Source organism: Neophocaena asiaeorientalis, unplaced genomic scaffold, assembly GCF_003031525.2.
Source record: "Neophocaena asiaeorientalis asiaeorientalis breed wild unplaced genomic scaffold, Neophocaena_asiaeorientalis_V1.1 scaffold152, whole genome shotgun sequence".
Lineage (NCBI taxonomy): Eukaryota > Metazoa > Chordata > Mammalia > Artiodactyla > Phocoenidae > Neophocaena > Neophocaena asiaeorientalis.
Genome location: NW_020185338.1, coordinates 329,238 through 344,050, shown reverse-complemented (window position 1 = coordinate 344,050; position 14,813 = coordinate 329,238). Strand labels below are relative to the sequence as shown.

Genomic DNA, 14,813 nt, shown 5'->3' with positions numbered 1-14,813 from the left:
TATGGCCCCCAGCCCCCTCGGATCATCTCTCTCACAAGAGATAGCTCATCAAATTGCATTTGTCTGTTGATATTTCTGCTTTCTCCACCAAATTTGGACCCTTCATGTCTGTGTCCTCAGCACTGATTAAAATGTGTGTTTGCTGAGTGCCTGTTAAATGTCAGCACTCTCCTAGGCCCTGGGAAACAGCAGAGAACAGAACAGACCAAGCTCACATGGAGCCCCAGTGTGAACAGCAGTGAGCGGTGCGCCCAGGGCAGGTGGGCTGGACTCGCCCGGATTATACCCCTGGGCAGCAACCAGCTCGTTCACCAGTCAGCAAACATCTGTCGAACTCTGGCTCCAGGCCAGCCCTGTGTGAGATGCAGGGATTGCTCCAGGATGCAGTCGGCCAGCCCTGGAGGACTTTCCAGGCCGGGGCTCGGTATAACAGACATGACAAAACGCAAACAGCTTCTGATCTGAGGCTACCCTCAGATCAGAAGCTGAGGGTAGCCGGCTCTGATCCCAGGTTGCCCTTTCCTTCCCCAGCCCCCTACCCACCACCCAGTGCAGACACTGTTGCCTTCCTGAGCTTCCAATGCTCCCTGCAGCCCTGAGCTGAGCTGGCCATACAGCCTCGTGCCCCCAGCTGTACGGCAAAGTGCCCACCACCTCCCACTAGACCTGAGGCTGGTGGGGAACGTCAGAGGCGGGTCCATTTACCCAAGCACCCTCTTGGCCAAGTGGGGCCCAAACTTGGGGTGGGGTTGGAGTTCAGAGGGTGGATCGGACACCAGCCCAGCCCTGGGAGTCTTCTGTCCAGCCAGTGAGCTGGACCGGGGACCACTGTAAGAACGCGTGTGTGTGTGTGTGTGTGTGTGTGTGTGTGTGTGTGTGTGTGCGTGCATGTACGTGCACAAGCATATGTGCCGGGCCCACCGTCCTGGGGCCTCTCCCATCAGGAGAGGCCGGAGAGCAGGAGGGGTGGGGGTATCTGGACCCCTGTCTTCTGGATGCCTTCTCCCCCCGGGGAGGTGCGGGGGCCTGATTCAGGGCGCAGAAACACCCTCGCATGTACTGAGCCCTCACAGGGGTGCCTGGCACTGGTTAGTGGCTGCTCTGTGATTTTATTTAATCCACACACCAGCCCCTCGTGGGAGGTATTTATGGATGAGGACGCAGAGGCTCAAAGGAAGGGGGAGAATGAGTTAGTCTACTTGGGCGGCCTTAGCAAAATACCACTGATGGGGCAGCTTCGACAACAGACGTTTATTTTCTCACAGTTCCGGAGGCTGGAAGTCGCAGATCAGGGCTGGTTTCTCCTTGGCTTGCAGACGGCTGCCTTCCCACTCTGTCCTCACACAGCCTTTTCTCTGGGCCTGAGCAGCCCTGATCTCCTTCTCTTCTGAGAACACAGGTCCTATTGGATTAGGGCGCAGCCATATGACCTCATGCTACCTTAATTAACCCTTTAAGGCCCCGTCTCCAAACACAGTCACATTCTGAGATGCTAGAGGTTAGGGCTTCAACACATGAACTTGGAGGGCTCACAACTGGGCCCATAACAAGGGGTGACTTGCCCAAGGTCACACAGCTGGTTAGAGGCCAAAGTGAGGTTTGAACTCGGGGCTAACCTACCCCCAAATTCAGGGCTCTCTTTTCTACCTGGTGCAGCATCCCAAGTGACCTGTTGGTAGAAAACCAAAGTCAGATGAGCCTCGCCTGCCAGGCCCGCTCTGGCTGAACTTGCCTGAGGCCATGGTGAGCATCGTAGGGCTGACCTGATCCAGAGGCCCAAGATGCAAGTGAAGCGGCCTGGTTTCTCCACAGGCCCTGAACAGGGGGTCATTGTGTCCAAGGGTGACGGGGCCACAGGCTGGGACGTAGGACAGGGGCTCGGCTGTGTGTCCTCCCAGCGTTTGTCCCCTCTTCCCTTGGCCGGCTGGCTCCCTCCTTCCCTCCACTTTTACTGGCCCCCTCCAGTCCCTGAGGCTGAGACTGGAGCCAGCGGTGCTGGGAGAAGCTACGAGGGCTTCTGCAGAGACCAGGGCATGCCCAGGCCCCGCGGCTCTTCCGTTCCCAGGGCCTACCAGCGACAGCTGGGTGCAAAGCCCTGCCCATCGTGAGAAGTGCAAACTGCCCCTGCAGACCCTTGGCCCACGATGGCCTCACAACACCTTAATGTGTTGAATCTAGGTCTCCCTAGTATGAGCAAGTTTCTGCTGGGGGACAAGGGACGGGTCTGCAAGGGAGATGGGCAGAGAAGAGCAGAGGCCCTGAGTGGGAGGAGGGACAGAGGGAGGAGGGGAGGGTCCTCTGGGTGCAGTGGAGACGCCTCCCTCCCCCAGCCACAGACCAGCCTGTCATCCCCACTTCGCGGCTGAGGCTGATTCTGGAAGGCATGGCACCCGTCTGCACATGCGGTCGCAGATGCGGTCGCTGTGTGTGCGCTCAGCCGGCCGGAATCCAGGAACTGGCCACCTCCTGCTCTGCAGGGTCATCTGGGGCGGGGAAGCGGGGGAGCAGCTGGGGCAGGAAGGTCATGTGGGGCAGGGCTTCGGGAGAAAAGCGCTGATTCACAGTGGCTGCGGCTCTTCCTCTTCCCTAGCTGTCAGCTGTTTGCTGGAAGACAGCGGTTTCCCAGGAATGCCCTCCAGGAAACCTCTTTGCTGCTGACGCAGCCCTCGACCAAAAGGGAACTCTGAAATCTGGCTTCAGAGTCGGAGAAACTGCTCAGCTGGCAGGTGGGAAGAACCTCCACTCGTAGTCAGGAGACCTGGGCTCCAGGCCAGCTGCGAGCCCTCGGCAAGATGCTCAACGTCTTTGTGCCTCAGTGTCCCCCTTCTTAAGAATGCTTATGCCCTGATCTCCCAGGCTTGTCGCAGGGATCAGACAAGCTCCCGGGTTGGGGCAAGCGAAGCCTTAGATCTTTCAGAAAAGGGAAGTAAATTCAGAGCTAGCACATGAGGGCAGGGAAGTTGTTCACGGCCAAGGCTACATGGCTGAGGGGACAAGTGGGGTTGAAATCCAGTCTGGGCTCCACTTGTCACCCTGGCACAGCACTGTGTCCACCCAGAGAAAGGGACACCTTTTCCATATGATGGCATTAAATGGTCTATGGGGAGTCCAGGTGAACTCAAGCCTGGGGGCTACCGAGCCACGCACACATTTTCTGTTTAATGTGAGCAGTGTGGTGACAACAGTCAGCATGGGATGTGATGGGGTCCTGAGGGAGGGGAGGGCATGTAACCCGCCTGGAGGGAGCAGAGGGCTTCCCTACAGACAGGGCTGCCTGAGCTCAGTCTTGAAGAACAAAGGGTTGGCCAAAAGCAGAAGGGAATTGAAGAACCCCTGAAGATGGCTGGAATTCTCCATGGATCTCTTGCATGTCTGGTGAAGACTCGTGACAGCTTTTATTCCAGACTATCTTCTTTCTTTCTTTTTGTTTTTTTAATTTTTAAAATTTATTTATTTATTTATTTTTGGCTGCATTGGGTCTCTGTTGCTGCACATGGGCTTTTTCTCTAGCGGTGAGCGGGGGCTATTCTTCGTTGTGGTGTGCGGACTTTTCATTGCAGTGGCTTCTCTTGTTGTGGAGCAAGGGCTCTAGGCGCACGGGCTCTGTAGTTGTGGCACACAGGCTCAGTAGTTGTGGCACACGGGCTTAGTTGCTCTGCGGCATATGGGGTCTTCCCGGACCAGGGCTCGAACCCGTGTCCCCTGCATTGGCAGGCGGATTCTTAACCACTGCGCCACCAGGGAAGCCCAAGACCATCTTCTTAAGAGTATTTGACTACCCTTGGAGGATAAAGAGAATTTCTCCCTTCTGGGAAGAGGGCAGATTTTTTTTTTTTCTTGACCAAGATGATAAAATAATGTCTCTCACTTTGGAAGAGAGTGTCTCCCCGCAGGGTAAAAGTGGGACAGGTCTGCTCACAGCCCTTCTTCCTCAGCCTGATCCAGACCCACTGTGTGCATAGCTTCTACCAGGCCCCACCTCCGCATCCCCCTCAGGGCACTCGGCAGGCAAGAGGGGTCGAAGCCAATATGAAGCACGTGCGCCTGGTTGCCAGGGGTAATGAAGTCCCTTGTCATGGTCCCAGGAGTCTCCTGCCAGCACCTGTGAAACTGTGGCAGGTGACCTTGTTAACGTGCAAGTGGGGTAAAATCTCTGGCTCTTGACAGTTTCTGACAAGGAAGGTGAGAGAAAGTGAAAAATCACAGAAAAATGAAATAGGAGTGTGCTGTATGCAGGGTCACCAGTCATTTCCAGATCGCTTGTACATAAAGCCTGAAGCAAAGAGTAGAGGAAGGTGCGGATGCGGGGCAGCTGGCCAGGCCCTTGAAGAGCCCTGTCTGGAAGCACAGGGAGTCTGGAAATTCTCCACCCACGTAGAGCAGAACTGGAGGGGGCCAGCCTGGAGGCAGGAGCAGTGAGCACTCCTAGCAGTCCGACTGTTGCCTTGAAAGACTATGTCTCATGAAAAGAAACGAGCTTTTCCTGGAGAAACAGCTGATCTCAGCTTTGGGACAGGACATGTAGAATGAATCATCTTGATACACCAGATACGAAGGAAGCTATGGAGATTTCCTAGGGTCATGTCAAAAGGGCTTGGGAGCCCACCTTTAAGATTCCATCAGCCGAAAATGAACAATTTGAGCTTCAGTACAGAAGCACAATGGATTGAAACCCATTAGACACGTGTAAGTCCTCCAGATCCTGCTGCCGATCCGTAAGAGAGCTGGGCGTCAGAAAAACATGCTGAAGAGCAGCTTGAATATGCAATCAGCAAAGTCCAGACTGAGAAACTCTACCGATGCACGGCCTGGACTCTTCAACGGAAATCGGAAGGAAGAAAAAGGATGAGGAAACCTGCAGAATGAAGGCTAAGACGAGTGTCTAGGGATACACACTTGTGATAAAACCACAAAGAACACAGGGAGAGTGGTTACTCTTTGTGGGGGGGTGGCTGGGGTGTTCTGTGACTGGGATGGAGCACAGGCACGGGCTTCCAGGGTGGCTGGTGTGATCGTTGATTCTGTGTGTCCGTTTGACTAGGCCACGGTGCTTATTTAGTCAAATATTATTCTGAATGTTGTGGACTTTCTGAATGATGTTAACATATTAAATGAGTAGACTCTGAGCAAAGCAGATGACCCTCCACAATGTGGGTGGGCCCCATCCAATCAGCTGAAGGCCTTAGGAGAGCAAGGACTGACCTTCCCTGAGCATGAAGGGATTCTGCTAGCAGGTGGCCTTTGGCCTGGACTGCAACTCCTCCCCTGGGTCTCCAGCTTGCAATTTTGGACTTACCAGGTCTCCACAATCATGTGAGTTGATTCCTTCAGATAAATTCTATGTATGTATACACATCCAGCTGGTTCTATTTCAGGAGAATCTTGACTAATACATCTGGTAAAGTTCTATTTCTTGGGTGGTAGTCACAAGGATGTTCATCTTACAATTCACTAAGCATTACACTTGTTTTGTATGGTTTTCTATATCTGTTTTTATTTTATAATAAAAAGGCAAAAAAGTATTATTTGTATATAGGTTTGTAAATATGTAGAAAGGGCATTCTAATGATGAATACAAACTGACATTTGGGATTTCTGGGGAAGAGAAGCGTTGGCCACGTTTTACTCCAAAAGTTTCTGTACTATGTACCTCTTATGACAGAACATGTCTGTACATTTTGGATATAACTAGGGAAAAAATGCTGGTCCTAGTTGTGATACACATAGAAAGGTCACCCTTATCAGAAATCTAATAGAAAACGGCTTAATACGAGGGATGGAGAGCCATGTCTGCTGGGGGCCTATGAACCACATGAGGAGAAAGAAGAGGCAGTGTGACTTACTTATGAAACTGTCATTTATTTGAGAAATGAACAAGCTGCTTTTAACCTTTAGAACCATGAACATTCAAGTTACTGCACTTGTTAAATAGTTAAGCATATTTTTCTTTTACCGAGAGGACAAATAATAAGAGAGAAGCAGGGTCACAAAGTAGTTAACAGTTCTAGAAAATAGAACAGAACTTTTACCACCTGAACATTGAGGCCTTTTAAGAGACTCCTTTTAAATATTCTACTTGTCAGTATTTGCATTTCGTTGAACATCAGCCGGCCCCCAGGGCTGCCCATTCTTGAGCTGTAGTGATACATGTTCACACACCTTACGCTTCTTGTACTTGTTACTTAAATCCCTAAAGCTCCCCCAAATCTGTAGGACAATGAGTGCTTTATCCTGGTCACGTGATTGGATGTATTAGGACAACCTCATGGAGAAAGCATAAACTGATTAAAAATGGGCCCATTAGGGCTTCACTGGTGGCGCAGTGGTTGAGAGTCCGCCTGCCGATGCAGGGGACACGGGTTCGTGCCCCGGTCCGGGAGGATCCCACATGCCGCGGAGCGGCTGGGCCCGTGAGCCATGGCCGCTGAGCCTGCGCGTCCGGAGCCTGTGCTCCGCAACGGGAAAGGCCACGACAGTGAGAGGCCCGCATACCGCTAAAAAAATAAAATAAATGGGCCCATTAGAAACAAAAGTATGACCCTTGAATCTGTCACAGATATAAATAACCCTCTTTGCCAGTATCTCAACTTCCAGTCCATACCTCCAAACTTTAAAGGCGTCAACCACTGCTAAATAAGACAGGTTTCACTACATAAAGACAGGTGGTCACAAGTGTCGTGGTTTTTAGTGTTCCTTTGCTCTCTATTTTAACAGTCACCTAGGTATATGGCTTATTTTTAAAAAGAACGTTACTGAAACATAATTAGCAAACCACATAATTCCATTTGATGTGTACAAGTCACTGGGTTTTATTTAGTACATTCAGAGCTTTACAACCATCATCGTGATGGGTCTCCGAACATTTTCATCAGCCCCAAAAGAATCCTCATGCCCATTAGCAGTCACTATTTCCCCATTTCCCTCTCTCACTGGTTCCCGGCATCACTCATCCACTTTCTGTTTCTATAGATTTGCTTATTCTGGACATTAGATACAAGTCGAATCGTATAATACGGGGTCTCGTGTGACTGGCTTCTTTCCCTTGGCTACATGCTGGAGCTGTAGCAGTGCTTCATCCTTTACGTGGCCACATAATATTCCACTACATGGAGTCAGTGCTACTTTTGAATGTCTTTCACAAACCCACGGTGAGTACTACCCCATGTGGGACACGGGGCCAAGGGAAACAAAGACAAGGCAGGCAGCCTGTGCCCTCGGAGGAGCTTAGATAACCTCCCAGCCCCCAGGTGTGGTGTAAGGGCACGCCTACAAGTGCTGGAAAATCCCCAAGGAAAACGCAAATGCCGGCGGACAGAGGAGAGGGGACTTTTGTGTGTGGGAGAGAAGGAAGCTGAGGAAGACAGGGCACTTTCAGCTACACCTTGAGGATGGGTCAGATGGAGGGAAAGGCACCCCAGGGCACAAGGCACAGGAGGCTGAAGAGTCCAGGCCGTCGGGGGAGCAGGGAGAACAAAGAGGCAGGTGGCGGTGTGGGAGAGGGGAGGCTGGAAGACACAGATGGGGAGCGGACCCCACCAGGAGGGGCCAGGAGCACAGACTACAAAGTCGGGGACCTGAAATTAATACACGGATTCAGTTATAAATCTTTATTTTTCAGACTTGTCCATCATTGACAAATAAAATACAAAAGCAATCAAAAATTATACTGTTTTCTAAAAATAGTTTTCCATTTGGGGTTTATGTCGCTCTTCCATAAAATCACCGTAAAGACTTAAGAGGTTCTGACTTCAAATTCCTCGAAGACCGTTTCACTGGCTGCAGAAGCCCCAGTGAACGTGTCGCTCCGTAAAAGCCATGGGCAAAAAAAACCCTCTTAAAAAGCAAATGCACCTTTCTCAGTGCAGAGATTTAGCCTCCCAAATCTGTGGGGTTTTCAGAGGATCACACAGGACCTGTAGGAGCTGGGGAAGTAGGTAAAGGTGAGCAAGCCATCCTGGGGGAGGCCTGGAGTGCGGCCCGCGTGGCCTGATCACATCCCCGGGAGGGCCTGCAGCCGCGGGGGGAGCCTCCCTCTGGCCCCAGCTCTTCTGTCTCTGATCAGCACACATTCTAAGGGACGTGTTCACGTTCAAAAAAGCGTCGACAGCATTTCAGTAGTAACCAAGGCATACCTTGTTCATGGACAATTTTATTCTGTAAGAAACGGGAAGAAGAAGTTGTTGAACCCGAAGTTGGTCAACTCTGAAGAAATGAAGACGAACAGAACCCACCACGGAACATGTATGACAGACCCACCCAACCCAGCAACCCTGGGGATGCATCTATTTTGAATTCGTCCACAGTGAGAGGTAGAAGCCAGCAGAAGCTGGCAGAAGCAAAGTGCCCAGGTACAGAAGAGGACAGCAGTGCTACATGTGCCCTTCTGCTTTCAGAAGGACACTGACCCTTTAAATGCCAGGTGCAGGGTTACCTGTCAATCGGATAAGGGTTTTCACAAAGGTTGACCAACACGTACAAATGTCTCAAAGCATACTCGTACTGGAGGAAAACAAACCAAAAAGCACGATCAAACATCATCATTTTATAACACGATCAGCTCCTAACATGGGAACAGGTAAAGCATCTAGACCAGTGTTTCCTGAGAATTCCCTGGCAGTCCAGTGGTTAGGACTGCACACTTTCACTGCTGAGGGCCCAGATTCGATACCTGGTTGGGGAGCTGAGATCCCACAAGCCGCCTGGTGCAGCCATAAAAAAGAAAAAGATTTACACCAACGGTTCTTCACCTTTACTGAGTCAGGGGTCCCCTCCCACCTTTAGATTATCTGGTGAGACTTATGGACCATCTCGTAAGAAAAATGCAAGAGTCATGTACCACAATGTTCATTGCAGCTCTATTTACAATAGCCAGGAGATGGAAACCACCTAAGTGCCCATCATCGGATGAATGGATAAAGAAGATGTGGCACATATATACAATGGAATATTACTCAGCCATAAAAAGGAACGAAATTGAGCTATTTGTAATGAGGTGGATGGACCTAGAGTCTGTCATACGGAGTGAAGTCAGTCAGAAAGAGAAAGACAAATACCGTATGCTAACACATATATATGGAATTTAAGGGAAAAAATGTCATGAAGAACCTAGGAGTAAGACAGGAATAAAGACACAGACCTACTAGAGAGTGGACTTGAGGATGTAGGGAGGGGGAAGGGTAAGCTGTGACAAAGTGAGAGAGTGGCATGGACATATATACACTACCAAACGTAAGATAACTAGCTAGTGGGAAGCAGCCGCATAGCACAGGGAGATCAGCTCGGTGCTTTGTGACCACCTGGAGGGGTGGGATAGGGAGGGTGGGAGGGAGGGAGACGCAAGAGGGAAGAGATATGGGAACATATGTATAACTGATTCACTTTGTTATAAAGCAGAAACTAACACACCATTGTAAACCAATTATACTCCAATAAAGATGTAAAAAAAAAAAAAAATGCACATGTGCAGGGGATTGGCAGCACCCTCAAGCCCAGGTAAGGACTCCTGGACGAGAACCCCCTGGCCCTGCTCCCCTCTGTTAGCCCGGACCTCCACCTGGCAGCCTGGCTTTTAGTCTGGGACACAGTGGTGAGGGAGACAGATGGTAAGTGATTGCCAAACAGATAGCAACTAAGATGGAAATAACTGGGGGTGTTTACCTTGAAAAACACTTCAAGGGAACCTGAGAACTCACAAGAGGAAGAAAGGAGAGATTCACTTTCTGTGATTCCAGCAGGCAAAAAATGTAACACCAGAGGATTAAGTATTTGTTAAATAAATGGGAATTTTAAAAAGTCATTAAACAAAGAGAATGCTTTGTTAAATAAATGAAAAATTAAGAGCCTCTTAATAATGGAGAGCTATCTCCCAAGTGCCCAGCACTCCATCCTCAGAAGTACCTGAGGATGACCATGGTCTGCACGGCACAGCCCAGAGAGGACTTTCTGCAACAATGAAAATGTTCTATAACGTTCTCAATTGAGATGCCTCACCACACGTGGCTCCTGAACACGGGAAATGTAGCTACTGCAGCTACGGAACTGACTTTTACGTTTGGTTTCATTTTAACCCATTTATTTCTTTATTTTAAATTAGTTTTTTTCTACTGGAGTAGAGTTGCTTTATAACGTTGTGCTAGTTTCTGCCGTACAGCAAAGTGAGTCAGTTACACATACACACAGATCCACTCTTTTTCAGATTCTTCTCCCATATAGGTCATTACAGAGTATTGAGTAGCGCTCCCTGTGCTATTTAGTAGGTTCTTTTAGTTACCTATTCTCTATATTGTAGTGTGTATATGTCAATCCCTAACCAATTTAAATTCAACTTTAAGGAGCCACGTGAGGCTAGTGACTACTGTTATCGAAGAGCATGGGTCTAAAGCAGGACTTGGCAAACTCTTCTGTCAAGGGCGAGACAATAAATATTTGAGGCTTTGTAGGCTGCGTGAACTACTCAACTCTGCTAAAGGGTGAAAGCTATGTGACTGAGGGTGGCTGTGTTTTGATAAAACTTTATTTATAAAAACAGACTGGGGGGGGGAAAAACCCAACAGGCTGTGGGCAGGAATGGGCCTGTGGGCCACAGTTTGCTAAACCCCTTCCCTATAAGGAGCCAAGCATCATTTAAGTACTGGCCAGAAAGGAGGCTTTTTAGGTACCTTCCAACCCTGACATTCGACAATCTGCAGAAACTAGGTCCTTTCTTCTCCTCCGTGGGCCAGGGCCTGCTTCAACAACAAATCTGGGGAAGAGGTCGGAACAGACCCAGAAGGGAGAAACCTGCGTGGCTGGTGTAAGGGGCAGGGCGGAGGGGTGGGGTTTGGCAGGGACAGTACAGTGTGAAGGGAAGGAAGTCCCCTTCAAAGGCCAATGGAAATGGCAGTTGAATGGTCTATGACTGGTAAGCTCTCCCAGCCACTGGGACAGTTCAGAGTGTCTGGGGCCAAGATTTAGGGTCAGTGATTTTGGATGACTTTTCTCCTCTCGCATCCCCACCAAAGGCCCCTGAACGAGCCTGTTGCTTCTTCTACAAGATGGAACCTTCTACAAGGCAATGCACCTGATGTGACTCCCGGTGGACAGTACTAACTCAGGTTTGGGGTTTAAGATGCAGAGGAAGGCCAAGCTAGTTGGCCCACGGAAGGCAGGATGCAGAGGCCGGCAGCCCCAGGGTCCGGACTTACCGTGGGGTTGTGCCAGTTGAAGCAGTGCGTACGGAAGTGCGACACGGCTGCCTGGTAGCAGTCGTGCGCCGTGAGCGGGGCTCTCTGGGACAGGAGCCTGTCTACCTCGGCATCGGACCCTGAGATCAAGGCGACCATCTTCCGCACTGACTTCTCAATGACATTTCTGGCCTGTGAAGAAACACATCTTTTCCAAATGTATCTTACTTAACGTAGTCTCTCCTGGAACCCTGGACCAGTTAGATGCTTCTTTCATAGAGCCTCCACCCCAGCATGTTGAAAGAGATGCCAACAGATGCTTTCTGCGGCCAAAGGCGCACACGTAAGGCTTCTGTTACAGCTAGAGCCCTTCAGAAATACCTTGCCTTTTAGGGATCTTCGGTCATGATGGAAGCATTTAAATCTGAGTACCTGAAGAGCAGGTATGGCCCAGGCTAAGGAAGTGGGGGGTGCGGGAGGGCATGTAGAAAGTGTGCCCCAAAGCAGACCGTTGTCCCGTAAGCGGTGCTACGTGTTCACAGGCACCTTTGTCCATTGTGGAGACCATCAGAGGCTTAGACAGAAGGATGCAAAGGGTGGACATCATTTTCTTCCCAGATAATGAAAACCAGCATCATTAAGGAGAAAGCTGCTTCCATGTCAACCAAAACTTTCAATCGAGTCCCCTGACCCTCCCGCTCCCCAGCCAGGGTTTGTTCCATTCATGCCCGAATGCTCCCTGCCCACTGTGCGCCAGACCAGCGGGTCTCAACATGTGGTCCAGGACCACGGGGGTCCCCCAGGCTTCTTGGGGGCTCCATAATGTCCTCCCTTTCCCAACTATGTATCTGTGTAAGGTTACATTTTCTTTATACATTTCAACCAGAACAAAAGAGCCCAACAGTGAATACAGACGCAGGTACGATGACCCAGCTGTCTTCCACAACGCCAGGCAGAAAACAGATCTGCAAAAGTGTAGTGATGCCACTCTTCTCACCCAAATTGTTTTTATTTTAGAAAGTAATTCTTTTTCATAAAAAATATATTAACACAAAATGGGTTTATTACTATTTCTAAGTGAGTTACTATTTTAAAAATCTCAGTGTTCATTTCTAACGCAGTAAATATTGATATAACCCACACCAACAAAAGCTCTTTGGGATCAATAATTTTAAGAGCGTAAAGAGGTCCGAGAGCAAAGAAATATGAGAACTGTTGTATTACACTGTGGTACCAACAACTACCACAAAACCCCCCATCCTGGTTAATGTACCACGTGTAGGATTGCCAGCTGTCAGGATTATGAGATATATGACTTTGAGACAGATCACACAGATTTTTTTTTTTTTCTTTCCTAGAAAATTCAGGCTGTATCCCAGCACATCAATCCCTGTGCTGTGCTGATGAGGGGATAGAGTCTACACAGCTGGCCTTGTTGAACGGACAGTCTCTTCGCCCAGCATCTCGTGGGTACATGCCTGGTGGTTCTAGCCACACAGCTAGAATTTGAAAAGAAATTCGGCCAGTTGCAAACAAACTGATGAGCTGCTGAAAACAAAGCCAGTCATCGTAAAAGATTGCTCAAGCATTTTAGGAAGAATTTGGGGCCGTGACTGTGATTTCCTAAGGCAGCAGAAATTTTTTGTGGACTGGATTTTTGTTTTTAAATATGCTTAGCTACTAACTCACCAAGCAGCAAAATAAAAATGTCTTGTAAGCAACTAGGTGTAAAAGAGGAAACACCCATATGCCCATATGCCGTGGCTTCTTGGCAGGAAACAGGCTCCCTCTCTTTGCTTCCTGCTTCCAAAGAGGTCAAGGCCAGTTTACTGATGAAGAATGAAGCTGGCCACTGCCCTGCTCACTCATGTCCATTTTACAGCGAGTACAAGGCCTGGTCTCCTTTCCCATGTACCCGCAGTGTGGCAGGAGGGTGACCCCAGAGCTCTGTCACTTGGCTCCCACCAACACGGATTTATGGTCAGGAGGCAGAGACAGGACTCGCACACGCTGCCCGGCAAGGCTGGGAGCCGCAGCTTCGCCACCGCTTACCTCCAGCTGCCCGTCGATCTTCTTGACAAGACGCCTGGCCTCGTGCAGATCATTGGTGCCCATCAGTTTCCTTTTCATGATGGTGAGGGGCACCTCGGGGCTTGGAGTGAGGTCAAGGTGTTTGACTGGGGGCAGGGAGATGGGAGAACTAGCTTTGTGTTTCAGACCCTGAAACTGCATCAACTTCATGGCAGAGATGGACTGGGGAGGGATGGGGAGAGGGAGAGGTGGGGCACCTCGGGGCTTGGAGTGAGGTCAAGGTGTTTGACTGGGGGCAGGGAGATGGGAGAACTAGCTTTGTGTTTCAGACCCTGAAACTGCATCAACTTCATGGCAGAGATGGACTGGGGAGGGATGGGGAGAGAGAGAGAGAGAGAGAGAGAGAGAGAGAGTCAGTTTGAGTGGGAGGGGCAGATGTGCCAAACGTCCCTTGGGTCCTGGAGTCCACAGCTCCCCGCACGTGGTTTCAGGACCACTGAAGGGTCACAATCGCAGCCTGAAAGCACGCGCTTGGTCTTCAGCAGTGGGCGAGGCAACGCATTTGACCACCTGAAATCCACCGATGATGAACTTCGAAGCTGCCTGGCATCCTCTGCAGAACCGCTACCCAGTTCCACCACGCTCGCACCAGAGTCGTTTCAGCCAGGGGTGACCCTGGGTTGTGCTCACCCCTCCACGCTCACCCGCCTGCCCCTAGTGACCAGCAGAAGGAAGGTGCAGAGCATCTGTCCAGGTCAGAGCTGAGGTCTGGGTCCACTGAGATGGGCAGAGCTAAAGCCACCGAGGGGCGGGGCTGACCTGGCATCAGGGCCTAACAAACGGGCCCGACTGCCTGGCTGTGTTTGCCTGCAGGGGTCACTGCAGACTGGATCCCGATTCAGAGGGAAAGAAATGCTACAAGCAGTCATGTTCCTAAACCAAGCGACGCTAATCTAAAAACAGTTCTAAAACAAAAAATAAAATATACGCACACGTATATAGAAACATAACGCTTAGAAAAGATCCTTCATACCTCCTCAACCAAGAGCAGGCGTGGCTAATGCTGAGGAAATTGTAAAGAGAACAGAAAGCTCAGGGCAGAAGAGTTGTTGCCGGTACCCTCCCTCCCTCCCTCCAATCCCCCGACAAAGCTGGGGCAGCGCCACCTTTGACCCAGCCCCCTCTGAATTACCTTTCCCTGGCCTCCTCGCTGCTCTACCTCCCCACTACCCCCCCTCAAAAGCCTGGCCAAGCCCACGGCCTCCTGAGTGCACTTCTTGTGGCCTGTGACTGCCCTGCTGGCTCCCGGGCCCTCCAATCGACACTCTGCCAGAGAAGCGCTGAAGGAAATAGCTGGACTGACTGCTCACAAGGTCTTCTAGAAGGCCAGTGCTCACATCAAAGGAACAGAACTCAGCTGGTGAGCTCTCAGCTGGTGGCAGGCCACCTGGGGGATGATGTCTGGTCGTACAGACTACTGGAAGCCCTGCACACATCCCGAGGGCTAGCCCCAGGGGTGGCACCCAAGGCCCAAGCCTTCAGCAGCCACCTGCTATGACCTCTGTCTGGACAGCCCTGATGGACTGACCTATTTTACCACCTAGGTCCCTTCTGAACATA

General features: G+C 50.3%; 1 protein-coding gene across 2 annotated transcripts in view; it reads right to left on the bottom strand.

Annotated features, from left to right (window-relative positions):
- Positions 1 to 7,588: 7,588 nt before the first annotated feature.
- LGMN (legumain) overlaps positions 7,589 to 14,813 on the bottom strand; it is a 34,696-nt gene continuing 27,471 nt past the window's right edge. For both annotated transcript variants that reach the window (XM_024736314.1, XM_024736315.1), the window contains exons 11-15: positions 13,451 to 13,558; positions 13,215 to 13,307; positions 11,184 to 11,354; positions 8,432 to 8,499; positions 7,589 to 8,154 (exon numbers count right to left, since the gene is read on the bottom strand). In XM_024736314.1, coding sequence (XP_024592082.1) covers positions 8,112 to 8,154; positions 8,432 to 8,499; positions 11,184 to 11,354; positions 13,215 to 13,307; positions 13,451 to 13,558 — 483 coding nt within the window. In that variant the 3' untranslated portion in view covers positions 7,589 to 8,111. The remainder of the gene's footprint in view (positions 8,155 to 8,431; positions 8,500 to 11,183; positions 11,355 to 13,214; positions 13,308 to 13,450; positions 13,559 to 14,813) is intronic.